The following is a 21,000-nucleotide window of genomic DNA, read 5'->3' as shown; positions in this document are numbered from 1 at the left end:
CTTCGCTGTCAAAATTTGTTTTTCAATATCATGCGTGCATCTGACACGCAAGTTGCTCACTCCGCCACAATATTCCATCCCCAGCTGAAACCAAAGGGGTTCCCTGCGAGAAACCAGACATACGGCTCCCTCAACTCGGCTGCCACAAGTCAAAACAGACATGTCACGCGCCTCTCGTGCTGGTCGCGTTTCTTTGCTGGACGAAGGGTTTTAGTCGAACAAAGGAGACTCGGTTGACCGTGCCCCCGACGTTGGGGCTATAATGATGTCAGCCTCATTCGAAGCCTTTAAATGGGCCCTCATAAGTTGGCTACAGTCGCTTCCCGGAGCGTTCGTCTTAATTAGGACATACGTACAGGATTCGAGCTCCCTGGGCACGTCAGTCATGGTTTTCGCGTGGATGGTGGGTAGTGGCGGCTTCAGCTTTGGCATTGCACCCTTGAGCAGACGCAACCGACCGGTAAAGTTGCGTCGCGGCGTGATGTGGAGAACAGGGTTGGCGCGGAGCATCAGGTTCTCTTCATATACCTGCTCCACAGAACTTTCCAGAAAATTCTTCTCTATTGGCTGTCCGGAAACTTATTAGAACGAATGGCAGGACATCCGACCAAGAAGGGTTGTCTTGAGCATTATAGCGGCGTCCAGAGTCCTGTGCCACCTTTCGAGCATCCCATTGTACAGTGTGTGGTATGCGGTTGTTCAATGGCATTTGAGACCGAGGAGTTTTTCTCAACTCTGAGAAAAGGGAGGACTCGAATTACATTCCCTAGTCGGTCATTGTAATTGCCGACGCACAAAAGCGAGGAATCCGCTCTCGACAGAGGGCCTCAGCACAAAATTGAGCAGTAATGCCTTTCAGAGGCATCGCCTCCGGCCACCGCGTGAATCTATCGATGAATGTGAGGCATCACCAGAAACCGAGCGAGGGCTAATGATGTCAAGGTGTATTGTGTGGAAACGCTTGGTGGACCGAGGGAACACTCCTGCCTCTTTGTATTTGGAGTTGATCTTCAAGTTCTGACCTGGCTAATAACGTTTAAATGTCGAATTTGGCGAGGGGAGTCTTTGTCGGGCTTTTGTTCCAAAGTAAAAGTGAGTGGCTTATGGTCCGTGAACAATGTGAACCTTCAAGGGAATACCGAAAGTATTTAATTGTGAGGTACGCGGCTAATAACTCATGATCATAGGTGGAAGGGGATTGAGCTGTTTGGAGAAGAAGCACGGCTGCCCCATTTGATTCAATGTTTGGTGAAGAGCAACATCGACGAATACGACTAAGGGTGCATCTTGTTGGGGGAATGCCAGAAGGGTAGCACCCACCAGCTGTTGCTTAGTGATCTCAAACACCTCGACAGCCTCTTGGAACAACACAATCAAACTGGAGTTTTTTGGCCCAGACAAGAAAGCGTTAACGATCGATTGATAGTGGGCGGAAACGACAATACAAGTTTAACATACCAAAGAACCTTCTCAGATTTTTAATAGGCAAACTGGGTGATTGACGAGCGGTTGAAGGGCAGGCGCATCGCAATCTGCAGTGATAGCCAAGCTGCATTGAGGGCGTTGAGTACTACTTTGATCACCTAGAAAATGGTCCAAAAATGAAGAAACCGTTTGAACTCTATCTCTAGATTCAATACGGTGGAACTACTCTGGGTACCTGGTCACTGTGGCGTAGAGGGAAATGGAATCTCGGATGCTTTAGCGAAAGAGGGGTCAATCTCCCCTATGTCGGGACCGGAAGCAGCAATTGGAGTATCAGTCGCATTGGCTAAGTCTGTTTTCAAAAACTGCCACAATGATAGGTGGCAGAGCCTAAATGCTGCTCGATACACCAAAATTTTCCTACCAGAGCCAAACATGCGTACCGCAAAGGTTATCCTGTCGAAAAGCAGGAGGACTTGCAGGTGTATTGTGGGCATTCTGACAGGCCATAATTCACTAGCTGGGCATATGTTCAGAATAAGAATTACTGAAGATGATACGTGTTTCTCTTGTAATGAGGAAGCGGAGCCCCACCTATGGACACATCAGATCTTTGGTGCCGATGTTTTCCAGTTGCGATGGGTAGCATCACATCCACTAACAGAAATCCTGCGATACGTTAACGAATCTGGAATATTCGGTTAGATGGGGGTGGCGAGTACAATGGGCCAACATGGCCTAAGTGCTCAGAAGCTGTAGCTTCTCCCCCACCACACACACACTTAATAGTTTTGAGAAGGGGGAAACTCGAAATCGCTTGCACCTTAATTGGGTATGATGGATACCTTCAGTGGTAATCAGGTGGCGGAGGAGTTCTACCTGCGATTGTAGAAATTTGGACAAAAAAATCGGTGCCAAAAATTGGTGGGCTGTCCGAAGGGCAAGTATAGCGTGCACCAAGCCATAAAAATATGGTGAGAGCTATTAGAGTGTTCTCTCAACAAATCACAGTAGGAAGATCGAAATCCCAAGGAGAATTCGAAATAAGCTACCCCAATGGTGTCACAGACGATCCAAATTACACCCAATCGTATTGTCATCAACCTGCCATGACACAAGAGAGTGCGGGATAAAAATATGGACATTCTGGGTAATCAGCAGATACTTAAGTGGAAAAAAGACACACTAATAGTTCCGAAAAAGGAAATGAAAGCCCCAAAGAGAAGAATGCAGGTTTCGAAGTGCGAACTCTGGCAATCGAATGGGTAAAATCCAAAGGGACGAACACGGTGGGTGGAGTAAGGTAATTAATAAAAAGGCGAGCAAAAGTTAGAATTCAAACAGAGGCAATTGTGATCCGCTGCAAGGGTAATTTGTTCTACGCGGAGATATTTACAAAGGTCGAAACTGACTCCGACCTAAAAGATCTAGGCGGAACTGTCAGGAATATTCGAAGGACCCAGAAGGTTGACCTCATGTTTGAGCTGAAAAAATCTAGCTTAGAGAAAACTAATGACTTTCGAACTCACGTTAATAAGTCACTCTGAAAGAATGTCACAGTACGGGCTCAAAAACATGAGGTCTATATACAGTGCAAGGATCTCGATGAAGCGACATCCAAAGGAGAAATTTGCACTGCCGTGGAGGAGCAGTTCAAGTTGGAGGAACTTGCCAAGGAAACCATTGTGAGTTTGCGAAAAGCTTATGGCATACATTATGATTACTAGAAGTTATTGATAGCCGGGAGAGTTCAAATCGGATGGGTTGTCTGCTGTCTGAAGGAGCAAATTTCTTTAAAGAAGTGCTTCAGGTGCCTCACGTTTGGCATTTCTCAAAGGCGTGCACGACGGAATTGATCGGTCCGATCGATGCAGAAAATGTGGGGAGAAAGGCCATATTGCCAAAGAGTGCAATAGGGACCCCAACTGCTTATCGTGAGAGGGAACGAAGGGGCGGGAAACCAGCATGCTGCCGGAAGTGGCAAATGACCTAAATTTAGAAAGGCACTGACTTCGATGAGTAAATGAGGTTTATTCAAACCTCAACCATTGTAAGGTCACTTAGTATTTATTCGAGCAGACCACCTACGAAGCTGAGGTGAAAATTGCTATCATTAGCGAACCCTATAGAGACTGTTACAGATCTGGGTTACAGATCCAACTGGAAGAGCGGCGATATGGGCATGCGATCGAAAAGCCATACAAAGTAGTGAGAGTCAGACGCCAGCGGCTTTTTGTGGGTCAAAATAAACGTGGTATATGTGTACAGCTATTACGGCCCATCAAGTTTGACACTCCCAGAAAATGCTTAACAGTCTTGTTCTAGACGCAAGGGGACGAAGTGCAAGGGCAATTGCAAATTTTCATGTAGGTGTGTAGGAGGCGCCTCTGTGGAAAGAGCTGTCCATGTGACCCAATGCATCGCCAAAGCATGTGACGCGTCCATGCCTAGGAGGTGCTCATCCGCTAGTAGGAGACCGAACTACTGGTGGGGTACTGAAGACTTTTACTGTTAGAAAAACGGCTCAGGAGGTGGTTGATAGAATCGAGCAAGAGCAAAAGGAGCGCGCCTATAGGGAAGCCCGCAAAACCCTGAAGCTCGCCATCAAGCCGAACAAGAGGGAATGCTTTATAGAGCTCTGTAAGGAAACGGAGCACCTACAGAATCGTGACGGGACGATTCAGAGGCCGTTCATCTCCGCAGACCACGTGTCTTACCCTCTTGGTGCAGGGGTTATTCCCAAAGCAAAAGGAAGACACTAACAGTTTCAAGAGGCCTCTGAATATGACGCCAGTTACGAGAGGCGAGTTACTGGAAATTTGTGCTCGAATATGTATAACGAAGGTTCGGGTCTGGATGGCCTACCGAAAAGGGCCTTTAAGCTTGCTGTGAAATCCAAATCGAACATATTCGCTGCATCATGGAAGTGGGAGAAGTTAGTACTACTGCCTAAGCCTGGTAAACCTCGAGGTGAACCAACCTCCAGGAGACCTATTTGTCTTTTGGACAATGTTGGAAAAATGCTAGAACGAGTAATCTAAAATAGATTGCTCCCTAGCTTCCTGGCCCTCAACAGCACAGTATGGACTCCGTAAAGCCAGATTACCCATTAATGCCATCAAAATGGTTGCTGGTTTTGTGGAAGATGCAATTCCCGGAAAGAATAGTACTAGCAAATATTGCGTGGTGGTGACCCTCAATGGGATAAATGCATTCGATTCGGCCAATTGAAACCTAATACGGGAATCTCTGGTAAATATTGATATTCCCGCTTATCTTGCAGCCGTTGTCAACAGTTACTTACAAGAGCGAAGACCGTGGTATTTTACCTTGGCGGACCTCAGAAGTACATTGTCTCCGCGAGTGTCACATAGGTTCCGGACTAGGCAAAGTGCCTAATCTTCCTGTTCCAGCGGAAGCCACGGTTGTGGGTTACGCCAACGATATAGCGTTGGATGTTGAATTATACTCATGCGAAGCAATAGGTACTGTTAAGGGTTCTGCTCCGACATTTGTGGAGGAAAAAACGGAAGCGGTCCTCAGGGCAGAGTTGATCCTGTGGGAGGTTCATGGCATACTTCCAGATTGCTTATAAGCTTATAGCTTATAGCTGCTGTAGTGAGTTCGATTGCATTGCAGCTCACATTTTAGTCTAATAAATTGAGTGCTGTCTACAGAAAAGCAGCCTTAAGGGCGTGGTTTGTCTTCAGGACTGTATCAGATGAAGAAGCATTCGTCATCTCGAGAATGATGACATCTTGACAGATGAGGTGACGATCATATGCAATGCGAAGTATACGAAGGGGGAGATAGATAGAGAAATAGATGGAAAGAGCACTGGAAATGCTCGGGAAAGGGTCGGTGGACCCACACGCTCATCCCTACCATCAAGGAGTGGTTGGAACGGCGGTACGGAGAGACTAATTATACTTTTATCCAGTTTCTCACGCGGCATGGAGGGTATCGCCAGTACTTCTATAGGTTTAAACTGTATATCATCCGATTGACCAAACTGCGAAAGAGTTCCATAGAACCTAGAACACATATTCTTCCACTGTTCAAATTTGTAGAAGAAAGTTTGCTGGTACTAGAAAATTTGGTGCGAAAAATGCTAGCATGTTACGAATACTGATCAACTTCATGGCCGCAACTATCCAGAAAAAAACTGCGAAAAGCAGAGACGAGAAAAGGGCGGTTACGTATGCCGCATAGAGAAGAAAGGTGACCAACCTAGAGTGAGCTGATTTTGCCCCATGATATTTTACGATGGTTCCACAGGGCATTGGAGGAGCCAGGGGTGGTTTTAGTGCGCAAAAATCCCACACGCAGACGTGTCGAAGCTAGTGTCGTTTGAAGATTTCATTCTCATCAACAAGCAAAAAAACAACCAGACAGACACACAGCTAGTGAATCGGCTTTAATATTCTTCTTCTTTTTCTTCAGTTTTTGTCCTGTTTGCAAGCGAGGTCGGCTTGTCGTGATCGGTTTCGCCATTTGGTTCTATCGAATGCCTGATCTGGGTGCAATCTCGAGGCTTTTAAACCCTCACCCGGCGTATCAAGCCACCGTTGTTTCGGTCGCCCTTTTGGTCGTTTACCATCCACTTCGATGATCACACCAATTTTGGCAAGTGAATTCTCGTTAGCACAAATTGCGTGACCATACCATCGAAGACGCCTCTCTGGCAATTTTTCCACGATAGGTGCAACCCCATAACGATCGCGAATATCCTCATTTCGGATGTGATCAAAACGTGTCACGCCACTAGTCCAATGCAACATCTTCGTCTTTATTACCGCAAGACGCCATTCATTGTCTTTTATAGTCGGCCAACACTCAGAACCATAGAGGGTGACAGGGCGGACGATATTGCGGTAAGTGAATCGACTTTAATAAGGTGCTATTTTACAAACAAACCCTTAAAAATTAAAACTATCTTCAAATATCTTTTAAGGCACCTAACTTTAAGTTGATTACCGAACTTCTAATAAATAATTTGTTGAATATTGTGTTGTTCTATCTATAAAACTTATCTTTATGGTTAAAGCACGTTTCCGTCCTTATCCTCGTTTACTTTCAACAATAACCGATCGTAATCAATAACATCAATTTACAAATTTAAGGACTGACCATTGAACATAAATGTTCCAAGGACTTTTTCCTTTGAAACTTTTTATATTGTGTGGGCTCAATATTGGTAGCATAGCAGAATCGTTTCAGTATTTTATGGGGAAAAATACAAAAAAAACCCTTAATTCTTATCTGATCCACCTTAACTTACCTCTATTGTCCCTCGCCATTTATCGGCTGCATGTCTAGCGATTTCCATTCGCTTTTGCTTTTTAATTTGATGCTTTTTGTACACAACTTCAATAATAATCAGGCCTATACCGCCTACTATACCGGCAGCTACTAAAATGAATACGCCTGCCATATTTTTCAGGCCTAACGTATTCGGAGTTTTCTCGAACTGTTCACATTGCATATTGCCGTGAAATATCCAAGATTTGTCTAGTGATTCCATGAAACCGCCTGGTGGGAATAGAAATGAATATTGTATTTTCTAAAAAAGACTAAAAAAAAGGTTTCTTACTTTCATGGAATTCTAATATCGCTAATGTGACGGCATCAGACCAGGGTGATCCCTTCTGAAGGCCGATACCATATCCGCTCCTACCGAATAGCTCGCCAGCAGTAACGAGCTCGCAGTCCCTTGCAGCTTCATATTCCAATCGAGACGAGTCCCAGATAAATGCCATTAGTTTGCTGAAATTATCCAGTTTGGTTAAACATGACATTTGTTTATACTGATCTTGAGGCGCATATCAAACTCACCCGTTCTTGACATCCTGGATCGCCTCCTCAGCAGTAGCATAGTTATTGGCTTCCATCGTCCTATACATATTCGACAGCTCCACTTGCCTCCTGAAGTACATATCCACTGCTGATCCTTTTACAGTCGCACATGTCAAATTCTCCATGGTATTCCTAAGACGAGCATCATTGATGCCACTAAGTTTGGTTTTTGGACGCTCCAACACGAGGAACGCAGCCAAGTTGGCAGTATATGATGCGACTATGATCATAGCGAAACCAGCCCAAACCATACCAAGAACTCGGGCTGAGAAACTACGCGGAGTTCCTTCCCCAATTCCACTGTTCAACAGGACGCCCCATGCAAACCAGATGGCTGAACTCAAATTGAGGGCATCCTCCTCGGTGTTGTCATTGCTTGTTAATTTAAATCTACCAAAAGGTGAAAATCTGGAAAATTGAGAATAAATTGTATTAATTGATTTTTTGTGCCAAATTCTAGTTGAGGATAAGTTTTAGGGGATTATGGAATTATATTCTGAAAGTTCATTTCAGATCTTCTACTAATTGTGGAGTTTTTGACATAAGGAGAATGTTTTCGAATCGCGATTAATCAGTTTCGGAAGCGGTCCAGAAGCTAAATCGTCCAATAATTCGATTATTTCTAGGGCACCTTTTTGTCAGTTTTTCATGTAGACACCTCTTTGGGATCTTCATAGAATACAAAGCAACATTTGTGAATGTGGCTGGTAGTGCTGAATGTTATGGGGGTTATCCACAGGAATCGTTTGGACCACGACAATAGACGACTTGTTGCGCGAAATAAGTTCGAAATAAGTAGAGTTCACAATGGCAGTATAGGGATTTCGCAGCGCGAAAAAAAAGTGAAACCCGCTGCTGGCAAGATCTAATCGACGAGGTAAATGAGGGGGAGACAGTTAGGCGTTAGGTCCTGATGGAATCACGTAGGATTTACCGTTCGGCCGGTTCAAAGCTCAGCTCATCAGGAGGAGACTCGCTTAGTTGGTTTGGTAGTTTGGTTTCAGAGATCCACGCTGGATGCTATTATGGAGGTCGTGTAAGCGATTCATAGACCCGCACCACACAGCCGCCGAACTTGACGAGTAGTACTTGAACGTGTGATGTCAGAAATGCCTCCAATTCCGTGGATAGATGGACAGATATACCAGACGCAATGGAAAATTCATTCTGCATGGCTACCCATCTCTTAAGAATATTGAGGGAGTATTTGCAATCGCTCCTTGCTCTCTGAGGCGTTAGAGGATCAAAGGAGAATATAGATTATGTCGAGAGTAGCGCAGGCATCCATTCTAGGGCTGGACTTCTGAAACGTTTCCTGCTATAGTCTCCTAAGATCGGACATGCCAGAAGGGTAGCATCAGGTCGCTCATGTGGATTATATAGAAGCATTTGTTATCGGATGTATTTTTAAAGAGATTCTAAGCAGACTTGGTATATTGATACGATGTGTAAGCAAAAGGATGACTGCTTATGGTTTTAGCCTTGGGCTCAAGCAGTGCACTCCAGGATAGACTGACGAGGAACATAGCTCCCTGAGGCCAACCTATCTCTCTCTGTGGGTGAGCTGTCTCTCTTCTAGGGAGATGTGTGGCATTTCAGGGGCCAAGCCTCTTGTGTACCAAGACCGTTAGTGAGTGGTGAGATGGTACGAGGCGACCCTACTATTAACAAAACGCTACGGATCTAGACTGGGGAGTCGAAAAACACCTCCCTCAATCCAGGGTGTTATGCGAACCGTGCCCACTGGATAGTTTGCAGTCGAGGGTAACTGACTGTATTCGAACAGAGCCTCACAGAGTATTGGGGTGGACTTTGGGGGTTATCCGCCCAGCACGCTGAGCATGCTGAGTGGATCACCGCCGAAGGTACCCGCCATGCCAATACGCCTGACGTGAATTTTGCGGATGTTTCCGAAGAGGAAGTTCGATGAGCCATAAAGAGCTCGAGGAACTGGAGGGGTCCAGGTGTGGATCGGGAGCAGAACTTCTGGCATAAGAAATTTACCACCGTACACAGTCGGTTGGCACGGCCGGAGGTATGACATTAAACTCCCTTTCATGGCTACTGAATGGTGCTAGAGGGCATGGTTTTGCAGTAAGTGCGAACTGACACACTTGATGTACTTAGATGACATCAAGTTGTATGCTGGTACTTACGACCATCTTAGAACTCTGTTGCGAATAGTAGAAATGTTCAGCCGTGATATTCGGATGGAGTTTGGATTAGACAAGTATCGAATCCAAGCCATCCGCAAAGGTCATCACGAGCCACATGTCGGACATAGCATTGGTGTCCTCCACATCGAAGCTATGACCGAGGCAGACTTCTACAAGTACCTAGGAATTCTGCAAGGAACCCAGAATAAGATAAACGCATTGAATGTATACGCTATCCCTTCACTGGCTTATGAATTCGGAATATTGCCGTGGAGGAAGACCGATCTGGAAAACGTTCAGCGGCGGATACAGACTACTAGGTCCAAATTCCGAATGCATCATCCAAACTCTGCCGTTGATCGGATGAACCTGCCTCGTGAGATCGGAGGTAGGGACGTGGTTGACGTGACGGCACAACATCATCGCCAAGTTGACTCGCTGTGCACTTATTTTTAAAGCAAAGAGCAGGTGAGTCCCTTGCGTGCGGCTATCTGTAAGGCAGACTGTGACACGTGAATTGTCTTTGGTAGCCATTTGTCAAACAGATGGTTGTGCGCTGAGGAGCTCTTTGCTGAGACGGAGGGATGCCTGTGTGTCATTTAGGAAGGCGTGATCGCCCCCCGAGCTTATAAAAAGCCCATCATGAAAGAACGGGTGGAGAACGACCAGTGCAGAATGTGTGGTGATCACGGGAACATTTCAGGTTTACCGATATGAGCCGCAAGCAGTACTTGATAGTTCTGCTTACAGCATGAATTGGGACCGGCAAGTTCTGACTGATCGCCATATTCCACATAATAACCCTGACGTACTGTTAGTTGACAAGACGGGTTGCTCCGTGTATATTATTGATGTTGCTATCTCCCATAACAGGAACATTGAATGGAAATACGTGGAGAAGAAAGTGAACTATAAGCCACTGGTTCGGGAAATCAAGGAAATTTGGTGTTTCGAGCGAGTGGTTGTAGTTCCCATAATATTGTCAGCTACAGGTATTGTACCCAAATTCCTCACCGCTTCCCTTGATGTCCTAGGACTTTCGCATGGTCTGTTTCAAACTATGCAGAAGTACATCATTCTGCATACGTGCTCGATGTTGTGGGGAATTCTCGACAGATTCCTCCAGTGGCCTACCACCGGCCCCCACCATCAGCGCCTCTTTGGTTTTTACGTAGGTAGGATCGTGTGAGCCTAAATACTTGGCACTTAGTCCGAGATTGCCGAGATTGTGACAACTCTGAAATATAATATAAACTCTAAAAGTAACCACTTACCTATCTAATAAATATAGCACCAATGCTACAACATGGACAGAAACCATAACTAGTATCCACAGTGTATTACTGAACGGCTGCATGAATGATACTAGAGTACTCGATCTTGACGGTTTCTTCTCCAATATTGTGATTCCCTGATATTTGAAAGGTTTTGAAAACTCTATAAATTCGGCACGTTCTGGATTAATAGTTAGCGGTGCCACAATCATATCAGCCCGTTCGCCAACCAATTCTCCGATTAGACCTGTCCATTCTTTTTTCACAGCCAACGTTCCAGTTGTTAGATTTTTTAAGATATAATGACCAAATTGGCCATCCGGAGACAATGCAAGATCGAAGGTGAAATTGATGCGCAATGAGAGAGCTCTTAGCAAATCGACACAGTATCCTTTACAACAGAAATCATATGCTGAAATGAAAGAGAAAAGGATATACTATATTAGGAGTGTGGATGTTAAAATTTGCAAGTATTCAGGATTTTTATTTATGCTGCAAAAATAAAAAAATCTTTCCTAGAGCTCCAAGTGTCTAGAGGCTTTTAATTTGACTTTTTTATAACAGTTGGCCCGGTTGCATTTTCAACATCGTCCGTCTTTAGATAACGCCTTCTGGATAGAAGGATAGTCCATCAGATGCACTCTTTAATTCCATAATACAATTCGTCTTTTTTCCGGATACTAAGCTACAATGAACTGGAGTTCTAGCACTAGTATCTATTTAAGTTTAACGTAGAATGATGTAACTTACTGTATGCGTGACTATTCACAGTTTCCACCTTCCACCAAATTTGGTGTTTCCGAGAAAAATGTATGTGACAGACAGACAGACAGACAGACGGATAGACAATCTGTATGGAGTTGCCAGATCTCCCATCAAGTGTGTCCCTTCATGCGGGTAAGGGAGGAACACCCAGGACGAGAAACCAAGAGAAAGGAGAAGAAAGGAGAGACAAAACTTACGGTGCAAGGACTCGAAACCCCAGTACCGGCGGCTTTTGGGAGTGGGCAAGCAGACTTCCGGCTGCCGATATCCCACGGCTACAGTGCCTTGGTGGGTTACTTGGCCACCGTTCATCAATTACTACAAGTAGCCTGGAAAACAGGCATTTAAAAGGACTACAACACTATTCAAAAAACACGGAAATATGCTTCACAAACTGGTCATTTATTAGCCCATAGTGGAATAACTACACCTGGTCGGGACATATCGCAGAACTTAGCGTTAGGAGATTTAGGAGAAGCTCGACTCAAGGTTGGTGATGGAAGTAAATCGGGGAAGCTCCCGGAAGGCTAATAAATACGGAAAATCAACCAGAGGAGCAGTGCCAGAATACGGACGAATCGTCGTTTGCCCTACTCGGAGGAAAAATAATAGAGTTATCCGAATTCATAAAGGACAAAGACATCCCCATCAGAAACATGGTCCGAGCCATTCGTGTACTGTACAATATTTTCAAGGACGAAAAAAATGCCTCGAAGAAATCAAGCGTCATTCAGGCAACACAAGTGACACATCCTCAAAATCAAAGGCGGTAAACTTGAAAAAAACAATAGAGAGGGCGGGTCAGGGGGGGCGGGGAGAAGGTCATATGTTCATGGAGTGTAAAGCAGAGCCTGAATGTATGCTTTGTAAGGGGAAAAAGGGCGTCGACTGTCGGCACATTGCAGGCAGCAGCAGATGCTCAGGAGAGCCTTGGATGCAATAAAGAAATGAGGTTGATACAAATCAACCTCAACCACTGCAGAAACAATCCGTGAAATTCATCCCCTTAAAAATCACAAGTCGCCAGGAGTCGATGGAATTACAGCCGAATTGGTTAAATATGGAGGCGACCAATAACACCAGGTTCATCAACTTGTGCTCATGATGTGGGACAGCGAATTAATGCCTGACGACTGGCAAATAGGCATTATCTGTCTCATACATAAAAAGGGAGATATCACACAGTGCAGCAATTATAGAGGTATCATGTTGCTGAGTACCATTTATAAGATATTCCCCGCTATGTTGCTAAGTCGGATAGCCCCATACGCTCAGAACATCATTGGCCCATACCAAAGAGGCTTCACTCTAGGCAAATCAGTAACAGATCAGATTTTCTCTGTTCTGCAAGCGATGGAAAAACTATTGAAATATGGACATCAGTTGCACCATCTCTTCATCAACTTCAAAGCCGCCTATGATAGCATAGCCAGGGTAAAACATAACGAGCGCAATGCTGACAACATTGTCTTCTACAGGCTATCCTCTAGTGTACCGTTACGTCTTGAATAAAGTGCTCTAACACACTTCAAGGCCCTGATCCAATTGGATTGTTGCGCCAACGATTATTACTATTATAATAGCATAGCCAGGGTAAAACTGCACGTGGCCATGAGAGAATTCGGCATCCCGACGAAATTGATAAGACTGACTAGGCTGAACCTTACCAATGTGCCAGGCCAGATAAAAGCAGCAGAATCTCTCTCAAGACCATTCGACATCAACAACGGTTTACGACAAGGGATGCCCTATCATGCGCCCTCTTTAACCTGGCCCTCGAGAAAGTGATCCGTGATGCTGAGGTAAGTCCACCCAACAACTGACCTATGCTGACAACATCGACATCATGGGAAGGACGACCCGAAACGTACAAACTGCCTTCCTCCAGATCGAGCAGGCGGCGATTGATGCCAGATTTTGGGCTGCACATCAATGAAGGCAAGACAAAGTATATGGTGGCAACGTCAGTACTGAAAACCAAATAACCAACAACATCAAACCGCACTGGTTAAGGGGGAAGAATAAAGATAGGAGACTACAACTTTGAGACCGTTGATAATTTCTCCTATCTAGGGTCGAAAACCACAACCGGTAACAGCAACCGCGATGAAATCCGCGCACGGTTGTTGGCAGCCAACAGAGCCTATTTCAGCTTACAAAAACTGTTCCCCTCGAAACGTTTCACCATACGGTCAAAGCTCTTACTGTACATGACAGTGATCTTGTCAGTCCTCATGTATTCCTCGGAAACTTGGGTTCTTAGGAAGAAAAACTGCGAACCCCTGGCCGCGTTCGAGAGAAGAATCCTCCGAAGAATTTTTGGCCCCCTACATGAGGATGGACGATTCCATATTCTACATAATAACGAAATCTATGAGCGATACATTGACCGTCAGGTTGTGGATAAAATCCGGCTCAATAGGTTACGGTGGGCGGGTCATTTAATCCGTATTGATGAGGATGATCTAGCCCAGAAAGTGTATAAGGGCAATATCTATGGTAGAGAAAGAAGATGAGGCAGATCCTGCCTGAGATGGAGAGATGGCGCTGGTCAAGGCGCCAGACACTTCTTAGAGATAACGAATTTGTGGACCTCGGCACGAAACCAGGATGTCTGGAGTTTCTTATTAAGGCAGGCCTAAACTGGATACCGGTTGTTGCGCCATTGATGATGATTGGACCGGCATCGTAGGTTCCGTAGGTGCTACGCAAGCCGTCGTCGTGTCTCGAAGGGGCAACACAATATCTGACTGGATGCCGAATCTTGGAAGCGGATCGATGACCCGAAGTCAGTAAAGCTTTACTGATCCTTGCGACTGATGGTGCAAGTGGTCCATTCGAGCTACGATCAGCAATAATTTCAGAAGCCGATATCACATCAGAAAGGAAGCATGAAGGACGTTAATGATCAACTCCTCATAAATTATAACAAGCAACGCATCAAAGAATATTTCGAAAGCTTATTCGACAGAGTACAGGCTAGCTTTTACTACCTAGAACAAAGATCTTGGTCGGCGCACCGGACAGTGTAGTGATCGCGGCTTTGCGACGTGAGCGGAATCGCATTAATGCGTGAAGCAATTTCATTGCACAGTTCTTCAATGGCTGATAGCATTGACCCGAGATATTTAATTCGCTCAGTTCTAGGGAGGTTACTGCAGCTGGCAGCGCTGAGTAATTTAAATATCTCGACTCAATGCTATCAGCCCATGGAGAACTGCGGAATGCTCCTCACAAAGCGAAACACAAAACCTTTTATACCTGAAGCGTCAAACTTCCGGATTTCATTTTTTTTTCTTTGATTTAATTTAATTTTTCTTTTGGTTTGAATATTATTACTTTTCAATTTTCTTTTATTTTTTTTTGTTTGGAGTGGATCAATATATCATGAATTGTGAATAATTTCTATTGATTTGAGGATTTCCTCCTCTCTTCCTCCTTGACCCCGCAAAACCTTTATAGGGACATCCTCTGAAATAATGACCTGAGGATATCAACGAAGGGAGGGAACCTCAGGGGCCTCGCCTCAATCATGATCTGAGGTAGAAGAAATCATGATCGGGATTGTGATCCGTCGTGGATCTTCCCTCTCGATCGCGGCACTCCGATCCGGAGACTTACGGCTCCACAGAACAACAGAAGTGCCAACGTGTAGCTCACACATTAAAAAGGGGCGACGATTCCATTGCGAGCTATGTCATGCAGTGGAATCTACTCTCCCAAGATGGCCGACGGGTGAGTTGCCCCGAAATCACGTGACATAGAACAGTAGAGGAGAAGTGCTGGGTTCTCCTGGCAAGAGTTGTGGCAGATTTCAGCGAATCGTGATCATAGCGCGTGGACGTGGTTGACACGTTATGCGACATCAAGAGGTGAAGTGTAACCTTGTATGCATAAAATGAGCAAGCATATATTGAGCACCAATAGAAAGCTTTGATACAACGTGTTGAATGAGATAAGACAAAAGTCAAAAAGGAAAAAAATGAGAATCCATTCTTTCTCCTCTGGAATCCCTTATTGAAATGAGGATACATTATTATGGATCTCCAAATCCCCATTGTCCAACCAAATGTTACAAACTTACCTGATCCTTCTTTCTTTCAAACAAGAAAAGATGAAAAAATCAAGAAAATTCCAAGAAATCTAATTTTTTTTAGTTCGAAATCCGAAAGTTGACCGGAGGCGAATTATGGTGGATGGGATGACCAAGTCGTACATGCGTACCTCTTTTCCAACATTTCAACCAATCAATTAAGAAAGAGAATCTTTCAAAAATCCAATCTTTCTTGTTTGTATTGCGAAAATTTGCTGAAAATGAAATAGCGGGGACGACCAGACATGGTCTCATGCTACGTAGTTCCGCTCCAGCTCACTCGCCAGCAAACAGCAATTATCTATGAAACGCAGAAAGATATTCTCCCATATTTGGTATCTGGCAATTGGAAAAGAATGAAATATTAGACATTTCAACACGTAGCTGGAAACCTCCGTGTTCATTACATGGACGCCTTGGATACTTGTACTTTACAACAACAAAGTTGGATTCTCGGATTTGATTTTTCCCAGGAGATCACACGATTCAGTTCATAAAGTTTTTGTGCATTTCAGATATATATCCTGCCTCTCTTTTATTATTATTATATTCGTAAACATAAGGAAGTTTTATACTTACAAGCACCATCTGTAATATTAAAATGTGGACAAGGGATTTCATCAGGTTCGCAAGCGGTTTCCTCCTCTGTTAATCGTCGTACGTAGACGAATGGCTTCTCCTCAATAGTTAGCACCTTTAAATGTGTCGGAATTATGATTCCCTCCGGCTTCTTTTCTTGCTTTCCAGGCCACAATATTTTGCTGTCGTTGATCCTTAGGCGCATTTTTTGCTTATCCTGGAAAATGAAGTTGAGCTTGGATGATTTCATTCAAATCTCTGAGTGGTTCTAAATGATTTCAAGTAATTCTACGAATAAGGAATTTGGACTCTCTAGAAATGGTGTTTAGTAGGACCTAATAAGGTATTTACTAGGGACAGTCGCAGACTTATGGCTGCCATTATTGCAGGAATCCTTTTACTCGATTGGATGTACCACACGTGCCTACTTTGATGGCCTTGAATTTAGAATTTCCCAGAAGAAAGCGGATATATAATATAATGCACTGTCTCTCTGACTCCCTATTCGGGAAAGAGCTTTAGGCTAACTGTAGTCATCTTAAGAAAATTATATTAATGTGAAGCTCATCCTAATGTCATTAAAAAAATAACAAAATTAAACCCCACTTACCGCGTCGTAATGAAAACTCCCCACGCTAACTTTCTTCTGATGCTCCCGTATATTAACAACATCATACTCTGCATATATCCTGTCTCCATTATCGTCGAAGGCCACTTGTCCGGTTTCTCCTCGAATATTCCTCGTCTTCAAGTAGTGAAATACCCTTTTTCCTACGATAAACGGCAAGAAAAAATGCAATAAGTGAAGGGAAACCATAGTTTCTTGTCATCACTTTCATCCATTGAAATGTAACTCCGTCAAGTCCTTTACCCTTTGCAAGATTTGCAAGATAGAGGTAAGAATTTCAAAGCGCTTACCTGATTCCCAGTTGACACCGGAATCATCGCAATCTTTTGGTGCTTCAGTGATCGTCTCGTTTGCCATCATCTCCTTGATAGCCGATGCAAGTACATAAACACTATCCTGTTCGCATGTCCGTTGGTTGTAGTTACGGTGGTAGAATTGCAGGAGCAGAAAAGGAAAAGGAAATAAAAATTCAATTATATCTCAGGAAAATGTTGGAAGGTGTCGAGAGATTCTATTTCAAATTCAATTGGATTTGCGATTAAGGAATTTATTGAATGGAAAATGTGAGGGGGTTCTAAGTGGATGCCAAGGCTGATTTAAGGATTCGCTTTAAAAGAAGCTAAAGTCATTTTAGTGGAATTTCAGTATAAGCACTTAGTTGGTGTTATGCTTCTGGGGGCGAGAAGATGTTAGTGCCATTCAATTAGTTTTATAGTTTTTTCATAGTTGTGGCTCATTGTTTCATATTTGTTTTCCAAAAGAGTATTTGGTATATGAGATGTGCGATGTGAGTTGCCAGATGGAAGTTTGGTTTTAAAGCCCGTACCCGTGTGTTGGGATCCTGACACTTCTTCCAATGAGTAGAGCAACGGGACGATCATTGAAATTTCGAAGGAGGAACCTTGCTTTGGAGGCGAAATGCCATTATGTATGAGTATTGGAATCTTGTCTTAGACGGACCACAGGCTACAACACCTTCCTGTTGCGTCTAAAACCCTAACCCGCAACTGTTTGGCCCCTTATCTTCAATTATCTTAATTTCAGTGTAGAAGTGTAGAGAGCCAATGCACGCTCAAGCTTATGCTGCTGACGTGGCTGTACTTGCTGTTGATCGGGATCTTGGAACGGTGTGTAGCAATATACAACGTGCCGTTGATTTGATAGACAGCTGGTGCCTTAGACATGGTCTGTCAGTTAATTCAAATAAAACCACAATGGTTTTATTCACAAAAAGGAGAACACTGGATGGACTTTGGCTCCATGAGATGAGGGGTACTACCCTTCAACTCTCTGAAGAAGTGAAATATCTGGGAGTCACTCAAGATAAAAAACTTCTTTGGAACAAATATGTAGAGGTAAAGATGAAACGAGCTCTCACAGCTTATGGGCTGTGCAGACGGACCTTTGCCTCGACATGGGGACTCAGGCCTCATGTGGTAATGTGGATATACGTTGCCATCATTAGGCCGATGTTCGTATATGCATCCGTAGTGTGGTGGGTTAAGGTGAGACAAAAAGGTTTTCACCGTAAACTAACCGCACTACAAAGAACTGTGTGTCTGGGTATCAATGGTGCCATGAGCACGACATCCGGCGAAGCTCTGAATGCACTACTCAATTTGCAGCCCCTGGATATATTTATTCAAAGCGCTGCAATGAGAGCAGCTCATAGGCTAATTCGATTAGATCTATGGGAAAACAACGGATGTGGGGGGGGGGGGGCACAGAGCATTGGAAGAGTTACTGGGAGTACTGAATCCAGTTCTTACAATGCCTTCCGATTCTCGTGTCCCCATACATCTGTTTGGTAGAAGATATGAAGTTATCCTGAAGCGTGGAGAGGATATACGGATTTCTTCTACACCGATGGCTCAAAAACAGAAGAGGGTTCTGGAGCCGAAGTCTACTTCTCGAATAAAAACGAGAAGTGGGCTTTTCCTTTGGGACAATATGCAACGGTTTTTCAAGCCGAAGTTTATGCGATCCTAAGGGTGGCAAACTGGGTGATTGACGAGCGGTTGAAGGGCAGGCGCATCGCAATCTACAGTGACAGTCAAGCTGCATTGAGGGCATTGAGAAGTCCTTTGATCACCTCGAAAATCGTTCAGGAATGCAGAAACCGTTTGAACTCTATGTCTAGATTCAATACGGTGGAACTACTCTGGGTACCTGGTCACTGTGGCATAGAGGGAAATGAAATCTCGGACGCTTTAGCGAAAGAGGGGTCAATCTCCCCTATGCCGGGACCGCAATTGGAGTATCAGTAGCATTGGCTAAATCTGTTTTCAAAAACTGGGAACAAGTTTCCCATAATGACAGGTGGCAGAGCCTAAATGCTGCTCGACACACCAAACTTTTCCTGCCAGAACCGAACATACGTACCGCAAAGTTTATCCTGTCGAAAAGCAGGAGGACTTGCAGGTGTATTGTGGGCATTCTGACAGGTCATAATTCACTAGCTGGGCATATGTTCAGAATAGGAATTACTCAAGATGATACGTGTACCTCCTGTAATGAGGAAGCGGAATCCACGGAGCATTTCCTATGTGAATGCCCCGCCTATGGACACATCAGGCATCAGATCTTTGGTGCCGATGTTCGCCAATTGCGACGGGTAGCATCACATCCACTAATGGAAATCCTGCGATACGTTAACGAATCCGGAATATTGCGTTAGACGGGGGAGGCGAGTACAATGGGCCAACATGGCCTGAGTGCTCAGAAGCTGTAGCTTCTCCCCCACCATACACACACACACACAGAGCCTCAGCTACCCTGCCTTCTGTCCAATCGACCACTCCCATTTTCGTCTTAAGAATGCCTTGAGTGCAACGTGCCACTCTGCTGCACGAGTTCTATTTTCATCCTTCGGTCGACAGGCGATAGTTATGGCGCCCCCACCTTCTGAAAAAGGGAAAAGTGTAAATGCAGTCAGGCGACCGGTATTACCCGATTTTATACGTGTAGGACTGAAAGCACTCTTGTCCGCTGAGCAGCAGAGCTCCTAGCTGTTGTACTTAAACTAGGCGCGTGTGTTAAGTTTGGTAATTCAAACTTAAATAAAGAAATTCTTTAAAGTTCCTTCCGCGGAACTATTAGGAACACTTGCTTATCTATCACTTATTATCACGTATTACAAGTTGTCGCGGAACTAATGAACTAGTGTACTTGAGTAGTTGCTGAGGACGCCAGCCCATACATCGGAACTGTAAACAAGGATAGACTGCAACCCGCTCATCAGCAAGCGATGCCTACTGGATCTGGGATCTGGCCATCAGTTGGCAAATTGCAAACATTCTAGCTGCAGTTTTCTTAATCTGTTCGAAGGAGTTCATCTTTGTGACTATCATGATGCCGAGATATTTTTCCGCTGTCTTCAACAAGACTTTGATTCCATTATGACTAGAGAGGGCTATGGAAACCTTTTCGTTGGACAGGATGGCAAATTTCATGTTCAGTTATCCAACTGTTGATTCGCGGCTTCGTCAGTCCCAATGTCGTCTTGCATTGCTGGGTAGGAGAATTGGAGTCGCTGGGGTCGCTATTCAACTTACTCTTCTTTTTCTTCAGCATTTGTCCCGTTCACAGGCAGGATCGGCTCGTCGTGATCGGTTTCGTTATTTAGCTCTATCGAATGCCTGATCTGGGTGCAATCCCGAGGCTTTTAAATCCCCATCCAGGTATCAAGCCACCGTTGTTTCGGCCTGCCTTTTGGTCGTTTACCATTGACTTCGATGTTCAGACCAATCTCAATTTCAACTTACTCAGTTGTTGCTATCTTTTCGCCCTTTTCGACGTTGCTTGTTGCTTTTGATTACAAGTTCGTGGAATTTTTCTTGGAGGATTTCTGTTTTCTGTGGACTGCTCAGATGCTCACTGCCCTTAGGAATTGACACTCGTAACGTGACGATCTCTAGCCCGTAGCAGTGCTCCCGAACCTGCTTAATATCTAATTCAGGAAGGTCCTGGCCTATCGGCCACCTTCTGTTCTGCAGCCTGATGCTCAGAAGTGGCGAGGAATCAGACGAAGTTGGTTTTCAATGCTGTCGTTGCCACCACAAACTTTGTCTTGCCTTCATTGATGTGCAGCCCAAGATCTCGCCGGGATCGCCACCTGCTCGATCTGGATGAAGGCAGTTTGTCCGTCTTGGGTCGTTGTTCCCATGATGTCGATATCGTCAGCATAGCCCAATAGATGGGTGGATTTAAAGAGGATCGTACCTC

At 44.6% G+C, this 21,000-nt stretch overlaps 1 protein-coding gene across 1 annotated transcript in view; it reads right to left on the bottom strand.

The window, feature by feature from the left end:
• Positions 1 to 21,000, bottom strand: part of LOC119660449 (glutamate [NMDA] receptor subunit 1) — a 116,437-nt gene that overhangs the window by 3,563 nt on the left and 91,874 nt on the right. The window contains exons 5-11 of the mRNA XM_038069008.1: positions 17,067 to 17,172; positions 16,759 to 16,919; positions 16,149 to 16,365; positions 10,712 to 11,123; positions 7,261 to 7,689; positions 7,019 to 7,191; positions 6,707 to 6,957 (exon numbers count right to left, since the gene is read on the bottom strand). Of these exons, the coding sequence (XP_037924936.1) occupies positions 6,707 to 6,957; positions 7,019 to 7,191; positions 7,261 to 7,689; positions 10,712 to 11,123; positions 16,149 to 16,365; positions 16,759 to 16,919; positions 17,067 to 17,172 (1,749 nt within the window). The remainder of the gene's footprint in view (positions 1 to 6,706; positions 6,958 to 7,018; positions 7,192 to 7,260; positions 7,690 to 10,711; positions 11,124 to 16,148; positions 16,366 to 16,758; positions 16,920 to 17,066; positions 17,173 to 21,000) is intronic.

The sequence above is a fragment of the Hermetia illucens genome, chromosome 6 (assembly GCF_905115235.1).
Source record: "Hermetia illucens chromosome 6, iHerIll2.2.curated.20191125, whole genome shotgun sequence".
NCBI lineage: Eukaryota > Metazoa > Arthropoda > Insecta > Diptera > Stratiomyidae > Hermetia > Hermetia illucens.
Note: the sequence above shows the minus strand (reverse complement) of the source record. Positions and strands in the feature narration are given on the sequence as shown.